The following is a 20,944-nucleotide window of genomic DNA, read 5'->3' as shown; positions in this document are numbered from 1 at the left end:
GTGGATGAGCTAAATGATTACAACTGCTCTATTCTAACCCCCAAAATGACTGAATGCAGGGAACAGCTGCAACAAAGAACTGACATCAAGCTGTTCTATGGAGAAAGAGGGAAGAACACGGTTGCAGACATCTTGGCTAGAGAAGCAAGGAGAAGGCTTAGTGTGCTAAATCAGCCTTTTGTTTTATTTATGCCTCCTATGGAATGTATAAAAAACTTAGAATCTGACTGTGCAAATGTAGTACAATCTCAGCTCTCCGAGGATGTACTTTTGGGCCATGACAGGCCAACTTTTGTAAACTCTATTAACTCTTTAACTATTAATTAAGTATCGTGTTTCCCTAAAAAAAAAAAACAATAAAAATAAATTTGTGTAGCAAATTTAATGCAATAATGACTTTATTAAACATAATAACAATTAACTCACATTTGAAATACTTGTCATGACCATATGATAAATCACATCTCCAAAGCATCAAGTTCCCAAATATCTTTCCAGAGATTTCCCAACTACCACTTCACATACATATAATCATAGTATAATCATAGGAAACCCGCACTGAAGAAGGGAAAACAACAGGGATAACAAGGCAACTAAAGAACTTGCTTCCAATTAAAGTATTATAGAGGAAAACACCATTTAGATGACATTTATTAATGCAAAATGTAAAATTCGCTAATATTATATATGTAATATATAGCAGGATGACCTTTAATTAATTGCATGCATAAGCTTGTAAAGAAGTTCATGCCGAAAAAGGAACTTGCAAATAGCTTAAACATCAATTATCAAATGGAAATTCCCTGTTTCTCATGGGGTTTGATTTAGCTGACAAGATTGTAGAACCTCTTAATCATTAGTACTTGTATAATTTTGAGTAATATGATGTTATGAACTATGAAGGGAAAAAACGAATTTAAAGTCAGATAATATTCGATTACTTGAAAGAAACTATACTTTTTTTTTTTTTTTTTTGTTTTGAGGGAAGAAAGAAACTATACTAAATGCACTAACTAACCTGTTTACATTATAGTATTAGATACTTAAGATAAAAACCAATTGAAATAGAAAAAATCCACAAAATTAATGCTTAAAAGTGAAGAGAGAAATGATGTTAAGTGAGCCTAAGACTTGTTATCGGCTTCATCATCATGATACTTACTACTACTTTGTTTTTGCTAATAAATTTATACTTTGTCATCAAATTGAGAAAAAAAAAATTAAAAAATTGCTAAGAAATATTCCAGAATGAGCATAATCAATATATTCAAGTGATGAGTGAAAAAAGGAGCATGATCAACTATTTCGGCTTAGGATGTGCATGAATGTATACAGGGGAAAATCAAGAATTATGAGCACAATTATTCATATGAACCAAAAATCAAAGAAAATAAAGTTAATATTCAAACCTAAAAAAGAAGCTTGAACAATAATGAGCCAACAAGTCGGCTACCCAACTTGAATTTGATAATAATTCTTTGTCGTTTAGAGTTCCATTGAACCTATATGAGTTATGATAACCAGCAACAAGAAGGTCTTCCCTCGGAGTTATCAATCAAGGTCGAAGTTATCCGTCAATTAACAATAATCAATTCAAGGTCTTCCCTCGGAGTTATCCGTCAATTAATAATAATCAATCGAAGACAAATTCTCAAAACAAATCCCTCAAACCATAAAATCAACACATTCAATTCGTCATTTCAATACATTCCTCTCAAATCACAATAATTTCCCATAGAAATGTCCAACAATTACAAATAATTAGTTCAATAATACTAAAAAAATAATAATAATAAATAAATAAAAACATTCACACATTTTGAACTTGGGAGAAAGATAATAAATTATCAGCACAGGCAATATATATAAGAAATGAAAGCATAAGCTCCATGTTAATCATGCATGGTACCTCCAAAGAAGATATGCAATGGAGTACTCGGACATTACACAAAGAGAAAACGAAAAATCGTGATTGAGAGTTTGAGACTCGGAGAAGATGAACAAGACAGAGTGACATATGGGAAAGAGAAGGGAAAGGTATCAAAACTTTAGATGGGGGTAAATATGTAATTAAACTTTTTGAGGGATATAAATGGAATCACACTATTCATAAGAGTTAGTTTCCACTTTACTTTTTATATAAGGTAGGGAAATTTTGTAATCTTCAATCATTTATACACATTTTATATCTAAATTTTCTTAGATATATTTATTTGTTACTCTATTATTAGCTCTCCTATGTTACTTTTACACTATTCACACAACACGCTTTGACTCACTTTTGTGGTTAATAGATGCGATAAAATATATTCATGTGAGATTTTGTTTGAATCAGTTCAATGTATACTTTATTTATATCCACTTTTTATAATTTTACGCCACGTCATGCACTTATAATAAAAAATACTCTTCACAAGATTTGAAGACGCAACCTCTTAATCTAAAACTAAGTGTTTTACCACCAAACTAAGTTATTTTTTATGTATTCTTTTGAATATAAAATATTAATATGTAGCAAAAGATAATTCAATATGAACAATAAATTTAATTATAAAAAAATTGAGTTATACAATGTATATTAATGATCAACCCTATGTAATAACCCGGGACATCGCCCGGGCTCAAAAATTAGTTAATTGTTAAAAAATGTGTTAACGTGATAATAAAAGGGTGTCAACTAAAAAAAGGATTTACAAGGTGAACCAAATACTGTGCACAAAGTATACAGTAGCTTTTGTACCGAGTAGCCGAACTTTTCGACATGAATAATGATTACATTTCCAAACAATTTCAGCGGGCAAAAACTCTTTCCCTTTTTTCTTCTTTCTTTTCTGCAACTTTTCTCTCTCTCTCTTCACTATCTCTTCAATTCTGCAATTCTAGGTTAAACTCAATTTAGGTTATCAAATCTTCCCTAAAACAATGCATTGGGACTTAATCTTATGGCTAATTGCCCTTGCCTCCAACATCGCCCTCCTCATTCTCCTCATTTACCAGGTTTTTTATTTCAATCTTTCAAAACCCTATTTCTCTAATTTTTTATGTTCTTCCCCAATTTGTGTCTAACGTTTTGATTGTTGCAGTTGATTTGTTTGTCGGATTTGGAGGCTGATTATCTGAATCCATATGAGACGGCGTCGAATATCAATTCTTTGGTTTTACCAGAGTTTGGATTGCAGGCAGCTTTTTCTGCTCTTTTTCTTGTTACCGGGCATTTCTTGATGTTTCTTGTCACTCTTCCTGTTGCCATTTATCATGCTAGATTGTAAGTAGTTTCTGAATTGATTTACTTATTATTAATTTTTGGTTTTAATTTATTATTTCGTAAATGATATAATATGCTATGTATGTGTAATTTTGGTAGTCTAGTGATAGTGATAATGGTGGGAGATTAAAATCCTACAGGAGGTCGCGGGCGAGGGGTGGAATCATCGAAAGGGGTTTGTGAGAGCAGAATAAGTGTGTTTAGAATACTCTATATTGATTTGGATTAAAAGTTCTCTTTGGGGTTTGTGATAGTGGGTACTGGTTAGTATAGAATTGCTGAATATTTGATAAGATTTGCTGAGGAATCAATGAGGCGGGTTTTTACCGTCTATGTGGAAAGCGAGGCTTGAGTTAAATTAGAGTTGAGTTGTACTGTATGAGGTTATGGGTAAGCTACTACATGGGATATGTAATTGTGTGTACTCTGATGATTGAACATTGTACAAGTATAAATTTTTACTACTATGTCACATTATGGATCCATATTGAACTTTGCTTCTGATGGAGGTTTTTGGGTGGGTGGGCAGGGTTGTTTTAGATGTATGCCGCATAATCATTGTGCTACTGTTTAAAAGTCTAAAACAATTAAAATGATAGAATGCATTTATGATGGACTGTCTTTTAGAACCAAATATGGTCTTTTAGAGCTGATGTAAGAGTTAGTGGTAGATGTGATTGAATATTGAATTCCTTGTTTATTTCTCTAAGATGAAATTCAGTGTTTTAGACAGATTAGGAAAGAATGAATGAGGATGGCTTGATTGATTAAGCAAGCTTGCACAATGAAATTCAGTGTTTTAGACAAAGATTGAGCTTGGTGCTAGCTTAAAGTCCAAAATTTTGAAAAGCTGCTTGCTTCTTGTTGTGATGTATCGATTAGCTTCAGTAGCAATAGTTGAACTTTCAAAATCAGACATGGTTGTAGGAAAAAGAGTTGTGAAATCTCACAAGTCCTTTGGATCCTTATACATTCTTGGGTAATTTTGATGAAAGGATTTGGTTCTCTTTAATTGTTTGTCTTGGAACTATCATAAGTAATTTGAGAAGAGTCTTCATCTACACCCCACTTGCCCCCCCCCCCCCCCAAAACCTGCGCCTAAATTTCTTCTGACACTTGAGGTCCCAAAGAAAGTGAGAACAGCTAAAGCTTTTCATTGAATGAAAATGTTGCAAAAATCAAACAACAGTGGTAAATTGTACCTTTTAGAGACCAATTAGGCCTATCTAGTTTATGTTGTAAAAGTGGCTATAATGGTTGAAATTCATCTGTAGATTGAGAGCTGGGCAATCCTATGTGGCATAGACTTTTGGCAATTCAATGTGCCCATTCATGTGCAATGGGCAGGACCTGCATTTCTTTCAAGAATTTCAACTATACATGATTTTTCAGAGCCTTCTCCGTCAATGATCGACTTATTTGTCAATCATACCATCTCTAGGAATATGAATCGGCAAAGCACTTGCCACTAGTCCCCCTGGTGACAAGACTTTGAGATTAGTTACATGTGGCTCAGCATTGACAAAGACTTGATAGATTATTTCTGTCTTAGAAATGTCACATGAGAAAAAATTGCCGTCTCTTAAAACTTAGAAGAAGCCGATTCCAAAAGCTTGATATGAATCCTATTTAGCAAGAAATTTGTATAGTATATAATCATTGCATCATGAATTTGATGTGGAACAAATCTTGAGCACTGGGCAAATAATAATTGTACACATGAAATTCATGGATGAGCACTTCTAGGTTTGTGCTGGTTTGTTGCTTTTATTCAAGAACAGGACCAGGATCAGGTGTCTGTGTAGAGTTCTATGCAAACATGCCTATTTCTGTTGATGTTTATTGATGTCTGGTAGGACCTCATCCTCCTGGAGAATGTTTACGCGTCATATGCATATTTTTGGGAAGCACTTGTGCGTCAGTTCACTTGAGAAAAGTATCTTTCAGTTAAAAACAGGAAAGTATATCAGGATTAAAGTAAAGCATGTTTTACTCTAGCTTAGCTATAGCTGTAGCCATTAGATAAACAGAGGTGTGCCACTTTGTCTCTGAGGCACATTCATTTTTTTTTTTAATTTTTTTTTTCTAGGAACAATTGTGTTCGGTTTGTCCAAAATGGTTTTGAAGCCTAGTTGCTATTTTTTATGAAGATTAATAATTAGATTGTGTCTCCTATTTACTTGTACAATTCATACAGTGCCTTAAGTTTCTCTAGACTCAGTGACCATCTAAATGTTACTCGTGGGCTCCTAATACAAGATCATGTGATTCAGATACAAGCGTTGCAAATCTTGAGATGAGAGAGCTGATGCTATAAAAAGTGAGAGAAATTATTAGAAAGTTGTGTATGACAAGCTTGATTTATTGATGGCCTGAATGACTAGTAATAGTCAAGAATTGAGCTATGCGCTATGATTGGAGGAATCAAGTGTTGAATCTATTGATGCTTGATAGTGCAGAAATCTATTGTTTCACATCTTGAAGAAGGGCATTTTCTTATGAAAAGTATGGGTTAATTTTTTATTGGTTATAGTCTATGTAGAGCAATGACTAGGGTGGGTTGGCTGTAAGCTGATAGATTTTCTATTGGTTTTACAACTCCTTTTCCAGATTTCTTTAATCTTCCTTTGCCCTGTTAGGCTGAGCTGGGGTTGGCATTAGGTTTTGGTTTTATTGTTGTTACAGTTTCAAATAACCAGCCAGCGACTGGTTACTTTAGTATTCAAATAGCAAGTAGTAAAATCTTCTTATGCTTTTTTGTGAATTTCTGCTATTATTGGCTTACTGATTTGATTCATGGATAGTGTGTTACAATTACATTATTGCATCTGTTTATGAATATTGATGAGTGATGAGGAATAGAAATGAAATGCTTGTTTATTAGTTTTTGTTGTGTATCACTTTTATGTTAGCTGTCAAAAACAAGTATAAAGTCAGTGTTTGGATTTCAGAATAGGTTTTGTTGTTGCACTTAACCATCTTATATGAGAAGTATTTTACTTTTCTTCAAATTTGTAATTTTGGCTAACCCCCACGTTTTCTGTTTGATTATTTTATTTCTTTAGTCTTTTCTGATCTCTAAATTGACCATCCAGCATTATCTTGGTTTCATTCTTGGGTTGTAAATGAGTTTTACTCAATTGATCTATTAAGAGATCTAAGGGAGTATTTAGTATGGAGTTTCCGCTTATGACCCTTCCTTCTTTTCAGTTTGGATATTTCTGGATGAAGATCATCTAATTCATATGGTTATTTATTTTGCCAGAAGTTTCCACTGCATCAACTTGAGCATTTTGAAAACATTTGTAATCATTTGTTCACCATATAGAACCAAGTACTTAGTTGAGGAATAATGGTACAATTAAGTTGCAAAAGATTTTATTTGTCCCTTCCCTCTATGCAACATTTTTGTAAAAAAAAAAAAATAAAAAAAAAAAAATAAAAAAAAAAAGTGGTTTATCCAAGATGAGATACTATGGTGTTTGTTGTTGGTTTATGAGAAATTGGAGCGATGGTGACGAAAGTAAGAATTTCAGGAGTCTAGGCTATGTTAGAATAACTAAGCACAAAGAGGCCATTCTAGTAATGTATAGGGAGAGGGTTAAGTGAGGATGACTTGACTTGAAATGGTAAGGAGTTACTCCATTGGTAATCATTTAAGTGAAACATTTCACCTGGCATGTATGCTAATGTAAGACTTTGGCCAATATTATATTTAATTATCAATAAGTAAAATTTATATCAATTAAATATTTATAAACTATTTTTTGAGACGATTCTGACAAGTATCCACAAAACTATATTTTTTTTTATGTACATAATCACTAACATTAGTTAAAGTGGATTAGGGGAATAATGCAAAAAGTCAAAATATTTCACTTAAAGAAATATGGAGGGAGTATTTATTAATCGAGAGCAGCTCAGAGTGTGTTGTTGTGCAAGGACTGCATGCGTATTGTGCTTTTAAGGTTGAAAAGATAAATCTCTAGAAGGATGTTACTGTACAGGTCAAAATAATATGCTTTTAGAATCAATCATATTAAAAAGTTGATTGTATCATAGATCTGTATGTTTGGATGGATGTGTGGGAACATCTTTGAGGGATGGAAATGTATGTTGAGTTGTTGACCTGAGGATGCACCTGTAAGGAAGGTGGGAGGTTGGGGTAATGTAGATTTCAATTGGAGTCGAGAGAAGCCACATATGTCTTGGATAGAGGGAGTATAGAAATGACATTAAAAATGTGGGTTTGAAAAAGCTGTCTTCTAAGCTCATCTGAATATATGATTCAGTAAGCCTGGTATGAAGATCTTAGGACTTGTTCCCTTTCAAATAAATTTTTAAAAATGAACTGCGGAAAGGTTGCAACAGAAAATTTGAAACTGCTTTCAGCTTGTGGTATGAAGTGTCACAATATGTTAGCTCACTTGTCCTTTATTCATATGCAGGTTTACTAGGGGAGAGCATCTTGTAGATGTGACAGAGATTTTCAGAGCACTTAGTGTTGAGAAGAAACACCGATTTATCAAGCTATGCGTTTACCTATTATTTTTCTTCTTGGTCATTTTCAGGTAATTGATTTTTAATTAAATGTGTGTGTGAGAGAGAGAGAGAGAAAGAGAGAGAGAGAATGTGTGTGTGTGTGTGTATGTGCGTTTGTCTAATATCTATTTTTAGCCAGCTTTAGATCAATTCTGAATGCCTTTTCTTGCTACTTGGTCATAGATTTCTGGCAGGCTCCTTTTCCAGTTTACCAGTCTTCTCATCCGAGCATGGAGACTTAGATATCCGTTCCTCTTTTCTTGAATTCTAGATATGAGCTGTTTAACGTTAGCCAATTTAGAGCATTGTAAATTCTATTGTTTGTCCCATCCTGAGGATTTTTTCAACCTCCCCTCTATTTTTGTTAGGAACTATAAGCTTTTTTTCTCTTTCTTTTTCTTTTTTTCTTCATTTGTCTATTGCAAAACAATGGATGACAAATATATTAGGACACTATTTAATTTATGACTGACTGTTGAAGATGATGATAATGTCAAACTTTGCCTTGTCTTTTTAATCGTGAGCTGAAGTGTGAAAATCAGTAAAGTGCTATGAAACCTGTCCGGTTCAAGTTGTATTAAGAAAGTGGATCAATTGCGTTGTTAATTAATGCATCTCTTTTTGTTCTTTTTGTGCCTCTGCCATTATTGGATTATCCTATGAATTTACTATGTATTACTGCCTGTTCACTTCACACCACATCAGGATAGGTTGCATTATGCAGCAATATGGCTATAGGTGTAAATGCTTTGTTGGAAGTTTGAGCTCTCTCACTTAAAAGTGATTCTGTGATGTTGGTGTTCATGGGGTTTGGAGATATACATTGTGTGTTAATGATCACCCTGTCGCTATCAATGATGAATTATAATTATGCAGGCTTGTGATAGCTATATATAATTCTTTAGCGGATGAAGATGAAGCATTACATGGAATATGGGTGTTCTAGATCTCCAAGGTTTAATCTCCTATTAACTGTTTTCCCTTGTAAGTGCTGTACATCTTTGGATTTTTGTTAACATGAATAATCAACTTCCATTACAGACGTACATATAATGAAAAGAAAGTGACGTAAACTGCAATTTCTTAAACAGTTTTGACCTTGGGCTGTAAAACCATCAATTTTGAGGATCCATCGTTATCTCAGTAAGTGAAGGGACTAGCGAAGAAGCAGCGTGTTATTGATCATGGCCTCTGAAACTGTTTTAAGTGATGCCTTTACATGTCATGGGTGCAATGATGATTACACTATCTGTGGAATTCGAATCTAGCATCAAAGTTGCTTATGCTATCTAAGATGCCCTTTTTTGTTTGGGTATAAAGGTTGTACGAGAAAGGCTGTCATTAGGTTGTTCCAGTAATGCTGTTTGTCAATGCGACACGTTTTTATCCTTGTTGATTTGATAGTTATAGTCTTTAGTTGTGAGGTAGGATGAACGATGTTGAAACTGAACTAGAGCATAAAGTCGGGGCTCGAAAGCAGAAAGATTTCATGGAGGATGTAGGTTGTGGACCAAAAAGCTTCTTTGTTATCCAAAACCTTTTATTTAGGGGCTGACATTAGAATCTAAGGTTCTAAGAGAAGTGAGGTAGGCAAAGGGGGGAAGAATAGATGTGACATTCTTGTGCAACTCCCATGTGCTGCTGCTGTGTCCAGTTTATTATAATTTGATGATTTTTAATTTTTAAGTTTATTTTTTTATTTTTTATTTTTTATAGTATTTTTTTTTTGGCCGTCATAATTTGATTGCTGATATCATGATTCTGATCTCCCCATCCACAAATTAAATTTATAAATGAAAAAAAAAAAATTGATTTATCAGTAATATTTGTATAAGAATTATATTTATTTATAATTTTTTTTAAGGCATGGGCTAAAATATTATTGTATTAATGTTTACTGAAAAATCTGGGCTCAACAATGATGAAGTCATTTATGATGTGTAACAAGCCAATTACTTTCATTTGCTCTTTCAATTCTTGCCATTATTATACTGTCTAAAATTCACTGTTTAGTTTTAAATGGCAGGGACAAAAGTTTTGCTAGTTAAACCATCACTGTCAAGGGATTAAGATTATTCAATTTTTACTTCCTGTCGCTTTGCCTTGATTATTGCCAACTTCAGTAATGGTGACCTAATTCTTTTGGGCATGGCTGCTAAACGTGACCCTCCTCTCCCCAACTAATGTACCTTGAAGGCTCGAACGAGCACCTAGTGGAAGAGGGTTGAGGGATGAAGAATAAATCTATCATTTGGGATCAGATTAGTGAATTTCTGTATTACTCGTAGTCTAGATGAGTACATAAAATTTATCTCCCCACAAATTTCTCCATTGGGTCTATGGCATCCGGCTAGTCACACTTTGACGATTATGTCACTTCCGGCCAGTGGCTGGACTCAATACGCTATAAACCTAGCTGCGAATTAGACCAGGAAGTGGGTTAGAGGAACAAGATTACCTCAGTATCTTCATATTAATAAACCAGCAGGGCGTGTGTTGTCAACTTTAGGCCCTTGAGACTATTCATTGTCATACTTGACAGTTGATAATGACTTAAACAGCACATTTATATCGACCCACTTACAATCACTACTGTCGGGCTACCCGACAATGACCCTTGGTCCTGGACCCAGGCCCATAGTTATCACCTATTTAATTTCCCTGTGTTTTTCTTAAATAATATTTTTATTTTTTAAATTTTTTTTTCAAATTTCTATAACATTGCTTTCTGGGCCACCCATCCATTAATGGGCCATGTTTTAAATGACTCAATCTTTTTAAGTATCTACCACTTGAAAAGGCAATGGTGGATCCTAAATTCTGACCCTACCATTCAGCAACATGTTGGGTCGTTTTCGGGCCCATCGTAGACTGTCACTGTTCCTTTGTTTCCTATGTCCAAATGTGGAGCCCAAAACATATGAGTTGGACTTAACGGTTAAGGGGTCCAATCTTGTACTATTTGTTGGGCCCACAATCCACTTTGAGAGGACAATTTCTGATCGTTGATTTTGTGATTGGTAGAACTTAATGATGGGAGTTTAGTAGTACTACTTGTGTTTTCTAAGGAGTTATCTAACATGTCAAGTGTTGGTAGCTTGAGTTATAGCCTTTGCTTCAATTTGGGTAAAGTGAAAACATTGCCTTGTTTGCCTTCATCCTTTAGGGCTGTTTTTTTTTTTTTTTTACTAAATTTTGCCAAAGGACAAGAACTACCTATTACAAATTCAATGGACTCTTTCTCGTGTGGTATTCCCGATTTGTACTTGTGGTTGTTCTTTCTTGCTTGGGGTCTTTCGTGAAAGCAAACATAATTACATTTTGCGTTATAACCATTGGGAATTCTCGAAAGATATTTCGAAGTGCAGCGTAAAATGTTAGGAGCAACTTCGGCGGATAGTATTTTGCGCATTTCTCAAGGCATTGACCCTACCATATCTTGAGAATAGACTTTAGATTTTTTTTTTTTTTCCTTAAACAGTCGAAATATGTGGGTCTTGTTAAAGTTTGAATTAAGTTCTAGAAAACAAGACTCCATTGCAAGGATGGAAATAGTTCCCAAGGAAAAATTTATATGATTCTTATGAAGATCATTGACATATAGCTTTTATAAATTTCTTATGAAGATCATTGACATATAGCTTTAAAAAGTTTTTTTAAGGTGAAATTTAGGGTTTAGATTTAAATAGAATTTAAAAAAAAAAAAAAAATGAAGACAATTTAGTAACAAAAAAGCTAATGTGTCATATAAATGAAGTCTTAAAACAAGGTTGTAAGTAAATTATATTTATGACTTAGAATTATGAGTTATGAGAATGGTCCCCATAAAAAAGTTGCAATTATGATTTTTTAAGTCACGCTATGAACAAAACATGGTTTTAATTAAATTATATGTTTGATTGTGTGATATTAAAAAAAAAAAAAAAAAAAAAAAAAAAAAAAAAAAAAAACGTGTTAAATTTAACTTTAAAAACTGAAATTGCTTTTAATCAGAGAAAATGATTTATACTTGTATAAGGAACACACAAATTTGTAAGATAAAAATGAAAACATTATTAAGCATTTATTAGGTCAGTTTATGAGTAAAAATAGAAGAGCCTTTGTGTTCTTTGAGGATTGTGAAGCATTAAAAAGGCTTAAATCCGGACTTAGGCCTTGTTCACATCACCTTAAAAAATAATATTCAGTAAAAATAATTTCAATTAAGTTAAAATAAGTTCAGTTCAGCAAAAATAATTTCAGTTTAGTAAAAATAATTTCATTTCAGTAAAAATCAGTAAATGAAGAAGAAATATAATAGAGATTCGGTAAAAATCAGTAAATGAAAAAGAAATATAATAGAGATTCAGTAAAAATCAGTAAATGAAAAAGAAATATAATAGAGATTCAGTAAAAATCAGTAAATGAAAAATAAATATAATAGAGATTCAGTAAAAATAATTTCAGTTCAGCAAAAATAATTTCAATTCAGTAAAATTGAATTCAGTTTAGTATAAATAATTTAAGTTCAGCAAAAATAATTTCAGTTCAGTAAAAATAATTTTAGTTCAGCAAAAATAAGGTGAAGTGAACGGGGTCTTAGAAGGAAAAATATCAATTACATTGGTCATATGTTCTTGCCATTTCACCTTTAGCATGACGGACTATCGTTAACCATGATGAAAATTTAATAACCCTTAACAAATAGTTTAAAGCAATTTGTAAATAACAGTAAATATATTAATAATAAAAATAATAATATGAAAAATTCATTTTAATAATCCCAATTTGCTCAATTTACTTTGAATAATCTTAACTTTCGATTATTCTGCAATAATCCTTACTTTTGCATGCGTTTTCTTCTAATAATCCCAAAAATCGCTAACTTGCTAAAAATGTTATTTTATTTTTTTTTTCAAAATATGACACGTTCACATGTTTATTGGTCCAAAAAAAACATGTAAAAAAAAAGGAGCGAAAACACCTAACCCCTACCACCGAAAAACATCACCTTTCCCAACCCCTGCCTACCTCTAAATTTAGGCACCCTTGCCTTCCCCGTTTTTATCTCTCCCTTCCCTACCCCGGAATTTGGAGTGACCACTAAACACTTGTGCGCAATAGGCTAGGGTTGGATTTTCGAGGGGTGGAGGAAGGGTTTCAGATGGGAAAGGGGATGGGGTTGAGTTGCAAGGGTGGGGGGTTTACGGTGGTTTTGGAGTGGGGTATTTGAGTTACGAGCGGTTTGGGGGTGGGAGTGGTTTCAAGGCAAGGGTTTGGGGTTACGAGGTTGGGGCTGGGGAGAGGTGGTCGACTGGTCGTTTCCGGTTAGGTGGCTGGGGAAGGCATGGGGTAGGGGTAGGGGTGATTGTTGTGGTTGACGCATGAGGAGAGGGTGGCTGTGGGGCAGGGTAGGATGGTGCATAATTTTTCTTTTTTAATTTTTTTGGACCACTCACATGTTGACACATGTCTAATAACCTGGTATAACAGGTGGTTGACCGGTTTGTGATTGAAAATTGGGATTATTACATTGCAGAATAATCAAAAGTAGGGATTATTCAAAGTAATTGGACAAAGTTGATATCATTAAAATGATTATTTTTATGCATAATAATAATTATAATGAAAAATTATCAAGAATAAAAGAACCTTAATGGTTTTTTTTTTTTTTTTTTTTTTTTTTTTTTTTTTTTTTTTTTTTTTTTTTGAAAACCAAGCTGCTAATATCATTATAGGAGGTCAACTTCTGCCTAAATTGTCAAGCTTGGGGGAAAGGACCAAGAGAAGCAAGTTCATTACTACCTTTAGTATCATACCGTGCAACACTATGGGCTAGAGTATTACCCGCACGCTTAATATGAGAAAAACAAAAGAAATTAAAACAGGAAGCCAGTTTAGAAATATCATCATACAATAGGAAGATAGGAGAGAAGCCCTTTAATTTGCTTTCAAATTGACTGCATTCACCATATTCACTGCGTCTGACTGAACATGGACCATGTTGAATCCTAGTATGCTCAGTTGCTCACAACCTGCAACTTGTACCTACAGGCTTCTGCTTCAACTATCTTACCGTCCCAACCAACCTCCACCAGACGAACAACAGCTGCTAAAATAACTCCCAGCTCACTTCTAATAACCACACCCAACCCCGTCTTCACATCTAAGTGGGCATCACAGTTCACCTTGACCACACCAGCCACGGGGCAAGACCAAGCGCTAGGAGCACTATTAACCATCAGAGCAGGTTTATTAACCACCTTTGCAGCATACTCGTTGCGTTCCCTCACATAATTCACCCAACCTCTGCCACATCAATTGCATTAAAATTTCTCTTGCTCTAAAATACTTTTGTTCCTGCAATGCCACGATGCCCAAGCAAGTGTAGCAATAGAGAGTAGCTCCTCTTTCGAGACATTCTTCGAGCACCACAGAAATCGCTCAACAAAGCCACTCGTAGGAGCAACACTGATCTGGGAAAACCTTTTATACGATTGTTTTTAAACAACACAAAACCTTTTGATTATCATTCCTGAATATTACTCCCTCCGTTCCTAAATTACATTCCTCTTTGGAAATTTACACGGGAATTAAGGAGGGAAAAATAAGACAAATAACAATCAATCAATAACTATATACTAAAAGACACACCAGCAATGACACGTGTCATCTCCTGGTGTGTCTTTAGTTATTTTTCTTTTTTTTTTTTAAAAAAATTATTGATTAAGGAAATCAAATTATTTACAAAAATAACATTATTTTATATACATATTCCATATTAATAAGTAGTAATTATAATATTTACAATAAAAAGATTTCACAAATCTTTCTAAAATATAAACCAAAAATCATACTCGCAGTAATTTGTGACCTACTTTATAGCAAGAAAATATATAACTTTGATTTTTTGCCTACTTTTGTTTTAGTTGTGTATTAGAAGCTACAATTAAAAAATCGACATATCACATACTTTTATTATTTCTCGACTAATTTATAATAAAATACTATATATAACTGTAGATCACCGTGCATTGCACGGAAGCTAACCTAGTAATTAGATAATGCAATGGGAAGTACAAAGATAGATTAGTTATTACTCATGATAAGTCATCAATCCTTTGCAAAAAAAAAAAGGACCAATCACATGCTCCTAATTAAAAAAATTTAACCAATCATATTCATTGTAATTTGGCACAAGGATTATGAGTAAGATTAGGTAAGGATGAGTGAGAAAACATTAAATATAAAACAGAAAAAGAGAGTTGATTTACTAAAAAAAACTTACTAAAAATAGAAAGGAGGAATGTAATTTTGAAATACCAAAAATAGAAAGGAGGAATGTAATTTAGGGTCGGAGGGAGTACAATATTTGTGAGTCTAAATATCACGAGAGGAGAGAAATATAATATTTTAATAAAACTTTTTGCCAAAAAAGAAAGTGTAACACTTATTAAAACACGGCCGGAATCGATAAGTGTAACACTTACTAAAACAAGGCCGGAATCGATAAGTGTAACACTTATTAAAACACGGAGGGAGTCATTTTTTTTAAAAAAAAATAAAAATATCAAAATCATGCACATAAATGCAAAGAAAAAGACGGGTCACATCTAGTTACAATCATAAACTGATATCCTGGATTGCTCCGTACCCGTTACCCGACCCCTTTTTTCCTTCTCATCCCCACTTTCTCTCTCCTCCCCCTTTACGTTCCTTTCACACTTCCCCCTTTATCTCTCTCTCCTCCTTCCTCTCTTTCTCCCTTTCTCTCTCTTCAACAAATTCCTCCATTTTCACTACCTTCATTTCATCTTTCCTACTATAAATGTCACCCCCATTTCAACGGCTACATTTTCCTGCATTTCAAACCTCATAATTCAACAATGGAGAACACTACTAACTACCCATTTGGGGAAGAGTTTCAGAAGTTGATTATTGCGCCGGAAAATGGAAATTCCTTTACTGCCCTTCTTGGGTTACCCCCTAATCAAGCTATGGAGCTTCTCACCGACGATTCTTCCGGCGGCGGTGGTGGAGGTGGTGGTGGTGGAGGAGGGGATGTGGTGAAACGACATCGTATTAGTGCGTTTAATCATTCTCTCTCTTCATTACCTGCTTTGCCGTCGAATCGAGCTTTGATTGAGCGAGCTGCGAAGTATTCTGTGTTTGCGAATGAGGATTCTTCTTCGCCGGAGTTGAAGGTGAAATCTGAGCCGTTGGATGATGCTGGGTCAAACCCTAATTCGGGGTCTGATCCGACGGCTGGGAGTGAGAGTGACAAGGAGAAGCCATTAAAGCGTAAGGAGAGAGAAAAGAAGGTTGGAATTTGATTTACAAATTAGGGTTTTAGATGATTGAATTTGTTGTAATTTGGGTTCAATTGATTTGGGATTTTGTTTTTTAGGGTAAAGGATCGAGTAAGAAGAACAAAACGACGTCGGAAGATGATGAGAAGCTTCCGTATGTTCATGTTCGAGCTCGGCGAGGTCAAGCTACTGATAGCCATAGTTTAGCTGAACGAGTAATTAACTAATTTATTAACTCTGTTAATTAAGCATTTTGATTTTAATTAAGCAATTTAATTATTGATTAGGTGTTAATCTTGTAATTATTGTTTTCTGTGATTTTGTTGCAGGCTAGGAGAGAGAAAATAAATGCTCGGATGAAGTTGTTGCAGGAGTTGGTCCCTGGGTGCAACAAGGTATGGTGGTGTTGTACTTTTTATTATCTCCATTTCATAATATTTGTAATGATTAGACATTTCTACTCACACTAGTCCAACCTTATGGGTCGAGTCAATTTATCGTTGTACGATTTAATTAATTTGTCTATGGTTGGATTTGATAGTGATTTTGTAAAGTTGATTAAGGTATAATGATTATGATTATGATTATGATTGTGATTAAGACTAACTCGCGAAATTTGCACCAAAAAAGACTAACTCGCGAAATTGCCCCATTAATTAAATGTATAATTATATGTTTAAGGTTTTGATATGCCTTTTGAGATGATTAACCGTTTTAGTCATTGTCACCTTTTTAAAAAAGATGTGAGTTGCTTTTTGGGCAAGGAAAGCGTCTTCTTTGGTAGTGTTGTGAATTTCTTTCTTTTCCTTTCAACTTTCACTTTGCCATTTGCAGAGGTTTGTTATGTGTCTCTTTACAGGACAAGCATATCATTGTCTTTTTCACTCTTGGTAGTACTCGAATATGTTTTTCCATTTTAACTTTTTTATCATCATATATGTAACAATTTGGTAGACCCGTGGAGTTTTCGACAACCTTGATGCCAGTCTCAATTGGTTAGGATATTTACCTTATTAAGGATTTATATAGAAGTATTGGAAAATTGGCAATTATTGAGGTATTGGGAAAAACAAGAAATTAAGTGAGACTAGGCTTGGATCATGCTTTGATCTATTTTAAGAGTTGTTTTTATTTTTGTGAGGTAATGGGAAACAAGAAATTAATTGAGTACTTTGAAATTAAACCGGGACGAAGCTAATAAGATCCTACATGATTGTTTTTCCCATGTATAAATCACAAAAGATAATCAAAAGAGGGGTGTGAATAGCATAAAATTCCAAATGTTGCGATTTAAAAAGTATGAAGTATTATATAATTACTTATCATTCTCTCAATTTTCTTTAACATATGTTTTAGAGATTGTTGACCTCAAAATGAAAATATGACACGGTGTACTTGTTTTGGATCAAAAATCAAATGAGTATTAATTTCCTGAAAAATGATTGGCTCTTTCACTCCTGACAACCATAGGCTATCAGAATATGATCTCAAAGTTTGGGTACCCTTTCATTCATTTGAGTGGACAGATTGTGCCTCTTAAGAATTTATCCACTGCTTACCATTTACTCCATATGTTTTTGTGAAGGTTATATGTCTTTGTCAAGGAGAGAGGGGAAAATAAAAAACGAGAGAGAGGGGGGGGGGGTGTTGAGGGCTTATGAATTTTCCGTTTTAATATGTTAGGTGCTCCTGAAGTTAAGTGGACAATTTAGAGGACAGCTCTGGCTATAATTCTCTGCTGAATGCCCAAGTTGAATAGAACACATCTATGATGGTAGGGTTGTCCTGGTGCTATATTAAATTGAAGAAAATTAGTGGGTTCAAATTAATTTTATCTACACCCAGTCTGGCAGAAATAGACAATAGAGCTCTTCTGTTTTCTGGGACCATTAGTGCTGATTACTTATAGACTTCCATTTTTATAGAAATAAATTTAATAAATGGTATAATAAGGTTCAAACAAGTAGCAAGTGGAAAATCTTTGGATAGGGGTGACGCTGAATTTTCTCTTATGATATCATCTAGGTATGATAAGGTTCATTGGATTGATTGTCGATGTGCTTGTATTTATATCACATATGTTGCTTTATACCAAGAATTGAATCACTGTGGTGGAAGTGGGGTGGCTTATTATTTTCAATTTATAATGCTATGCAGATTTCGGGTACTGCATTGGTGTTGGATGAGATAATCAATCATGTGCAGTACTTGCAACGCCAAGTAGAGGTACTTATCTATGACTGTAACATTTCATCTTCTTATTCCACGGGGGACTACCAAAAACAAGTTGTATTAGAACAATGGAAGGTCTTGCAAGATTGGTCCTGTGATCTGCCACAAAGGGTTATTAAGATCCTCATCCCCTTTTTATTTTTCTTTTGGAATGTACAGAATTGAAACAATTAAAGTTGATCAAGGACTCGGATTCTCATCATCCAATCCTAAATCAACCATCCATATGCCACCTAAATTTGGACCTTGAACCATCAATGTGAACCAGAGGAGCAACCTTAATTAATTCTAGGAATCATCGATAGTCACAACGAGTTGCTTTATTGCTTTGTTTTGTTTGACCTAACATAAAAATGTCTAATATTTACTTTGTTGTTGCAGTATCTGTCAATGAGGCTTGCAGCAGTTAACCCGAGAATAGATTTTAATCTAGACAGCCTAATTTCAGGAGTGAGTGACTCTCTTGTTTGAAGTTCTTATCTTCCTAATAAGTTTTCGGCTGATCTTTTCTGTATGGTATTTTGGTAGTAGAAGTAGGATTATTTTTCTACAAAGTACCTATTAATTGACAATAGTTGTCTATGGATTGTTTTTCAGTGCATCTTACTTTGCAATGTATATCAGAATACAAAATACTTCTGGACTTGTGTTTTAGAAAATGGTTTTGGAGAGAGATTTGACCATTGCCCCAAAGCAATGAATCTGATGATGGATTGCTTGACCCTGTGTTTAAATCCCTGCCATCCATAAAAAACTAGAAAAATGTCCTCTATCCTGTGTCTTAAAAAGTACGTCATTATTTCAACAATTTTACGGAATATCATTCATAGAATACTTAAAATACCGCCTTCTGGAATTTAATTTAAGATGGGAGGACAATGTTTCAGTACCCATTGTCTTAATAATCAGGCCCACTTATGCTTTGTATCTTCCAACTGGCAATATAATACAAGTAAACAATAACCTTGGTTAAGCATTATTGACATTCAGAAATAAATCAAAATCTGTATAACAGTCTAACAGGCCCTAAAAAGTCATTGACAGTTCGACTCTCTTCTTTATTTTGTTGATCTTTTCAACAGCATAATTAATATTCAAGACTCGAACAATGTTCTAATTGTATGCTGAACTGTGAAAGAATCAACAAGAATGACCTTGAGGATTCTGTTTTCTGGTTTTTACATTGTAGTATGCGGCTTTTGGATATTGGTTCCAATGGGTGCAGGCGTACAGCATATGGCCTGATTCTATTGTGCCATGATTTCTCATGTGCCCTTAAATATCTGCAGACTGAATCTGTCATGGACTGCAATTTACCGAACATGACTATGCCACTAATGTGGCCAGAAATTCATGGCAATGGAGACAGACAACAATTTCAACAGCAATGGCACCACCTTGAGGCTCTAAGTCAGCCAGTTTGGGTCAAGGAAGAAAATCACCCTAATTTAGTAGCATCCGAGAACTCACTCATGACCTATGACTCACCTGCAAATTCAGGTAAAGTGCTTCAGAATCGTTAACATCATTTGCAGTTGCTGTGTTGATTCACATATGATTTTACCTTCTAGTATGCATTTGTCACACTCCAGTTATGCTGTGCCTGAGTACCTATCTCCTGTATAGTTCTGAGGTCTACTTAGTTTTGTGTCAAGTACATGTACTTTTAATACCCTGTTAGAGACTCACTTTGTCATATAAATTACACTCTTTACTGCTGAAAAATAAAAGTCAAATAAATGTATGTATTAGTAAGATATTTCTGAACATTTACCTATATTTCGTGTTGAACATTAGAAAATTAAAATTTAACTATGCTCTTTTTTGTGGTTTGTTCTTTAAGTTATCTTTGTTTTAGACCCATGCCATTTTTTATGAATCCGCTGACCACTGGATGGAAAACTCAGATAGGTTTAGCAATATAAAGGGGTGTTATACATTATAAAGTCTGGATACAGAAAGGTTCCACCTGACTCGTCATTCTTTGTCTGATGCAGCATCTTTGCACTCAAGCCAGCTGAAAATGGAAATGTGAAGGCAATAACGAAGCATGTGTTTGTATCCGATCTGTGTATATATAGCAGAAAATATCATTATATATTAGAAGTTTAGCTGGGAAGTAGAAGAGTTTAGGCATCAAAAATTCAGGTTGGGGTTTCCATGTCTTCATCGTTATTCAAGAATGGACTGGAAACCCTTGGAGTAGATCTATTTCACTAGTTGCTCTACCGATTTCACCATAGTCTACATATATTTATATACAACATGATGAACGATTCAGTCCTAAGTCTCATGCGAGATGGCTGATTGATTCTGCTGTCAAAGGGGCATCTAAATGCAGTCAGCTGTCTGAAAGATGAACCTGGTTTGCTTCAGATGAATGGAGTTGAATAGTTGATCATCTGAATCTGAACTGGGTTTGGTTAAGATGAATGCACTTTCTCTTGTGAATAAAGTCAGTTGTAATGCATCAACCTTTTTTGCAAAATTTCTGTAATCGTGAACAGGAATGAAAAAACAAGGTGAAAGAGTATCAAATTATTGTGTTTAGCTCAGTATCCTCTGATGTATCCTATATCTGATTGTTATTTTACTTCTAACTGACTCGGTCTGGAAT

At 34.3% G+C, this 20,944-nt stretch overlaps 2 protein-coding genes across 5 annotated transcripts; both read left to right on the top strand.

The window, feature by feature from the left end:
- The first annotated feature begins 2,779 nt into the window (after window positions 1-2,779).
- On the top strand, window positions 2,780-9,498 carry LOC145608700 (protein cornichon homolog 1-like). 3 transcript variants are annotated; one of them, XM_081664306.1, is made up of 5 exons: window positions 2,781-2,997; window positions 3,084-3,265; window positions 7,714-7,836; window positions 8,684-8,762; window positions 8,849-9,498. In XM_081664306.1, exons 1-4 carry the CDS (start codon window positions 2,923-2,925, stop codon window positions 8,751-8,753), a joined length of 450 nt encoding a protein of 149 aa, XP_081520432.1. In that variant the 5' UTR covers window positions 2,781-2,922; the 3' UTR covers window positions 8,754-8,762; window positions 8,849-9,498. The 3 variants fall into 3 exon arrangements, with proteins under 3 accessions (XP_081520430.1, XP_081520432.1, XP_081520431.1); XM_081664305.1 differs by having other exon boundaries at window positions 2,782-2,997; window positions 8,684-8,791; window positions 8,899-9,498; XM_081664304.1 differs by lacking the exons at window positions 8,684-8,762; window positions 8,849-9,498 and adding an exon at window positions 7,991-8,353 and having other exon boundaries at window positions 2,780-2,997.
- A 5,976-nt stretch (window positions 9,499-15,474) lies between these two features.
- LOC145607807 (transcription factor bHLH48-like) lies at window positions 15,475-20,885 on the top strand. Of its 2 annotated transcripts, XM_081663403.1 has the most exons (7): window positions 15,480-16,107; window positions 16,194-16,310; window positions 16,425-16,490; window positions 18,253-18,321; window positions 18,709-18,777; window positions 19,617-19,827; window positions 20,325-20,885. In XM_081663403.1, the coding sequence occupies exons 1-7, from the start codon at window positions 15,673-15,675 to the stop codon at window positions 20,360-20,362; spliced, it is 1,005 nt and encodes a 334-aa protein (XP_081519529.1). In that variant the 5' UTR covers window positions 15,480-15,672; the 3' UTR covers window positions 20,363-20,885. The 2 variants fall into 2 exon arrangements, with proteins under 2 accessions (XP_081519530.1, XP_081519529.1); XM_081663404.1 differs by lacking the exon at window positions 20,325-20,885 and having other exon boundaries at window positions 15,475-16,107; window positions 19,517-19,654.
- The last annotated feature ends 59 nt before the right edge of the window (window positions 20,886-20,944 follow it).

The sequence above is a fragment of the Chenopodium album genome, chromosome 23 (assembly GCF_948465745.1).
Source record: "Chenopodium album chromosome 23, dcCheAlbu1.1, whole genome shotgun sequence".
Classification (NCBI taxonomy): Eukaryota; Viridiplantae; Streptophyta; class Magnoliopsida; order Caryophyllales; family Amaranthaceae; genus Chenopodium; species Chenopodium album.
This window is presented reverse-complemented; position numbering and strand designations above follow the sequence as displayed.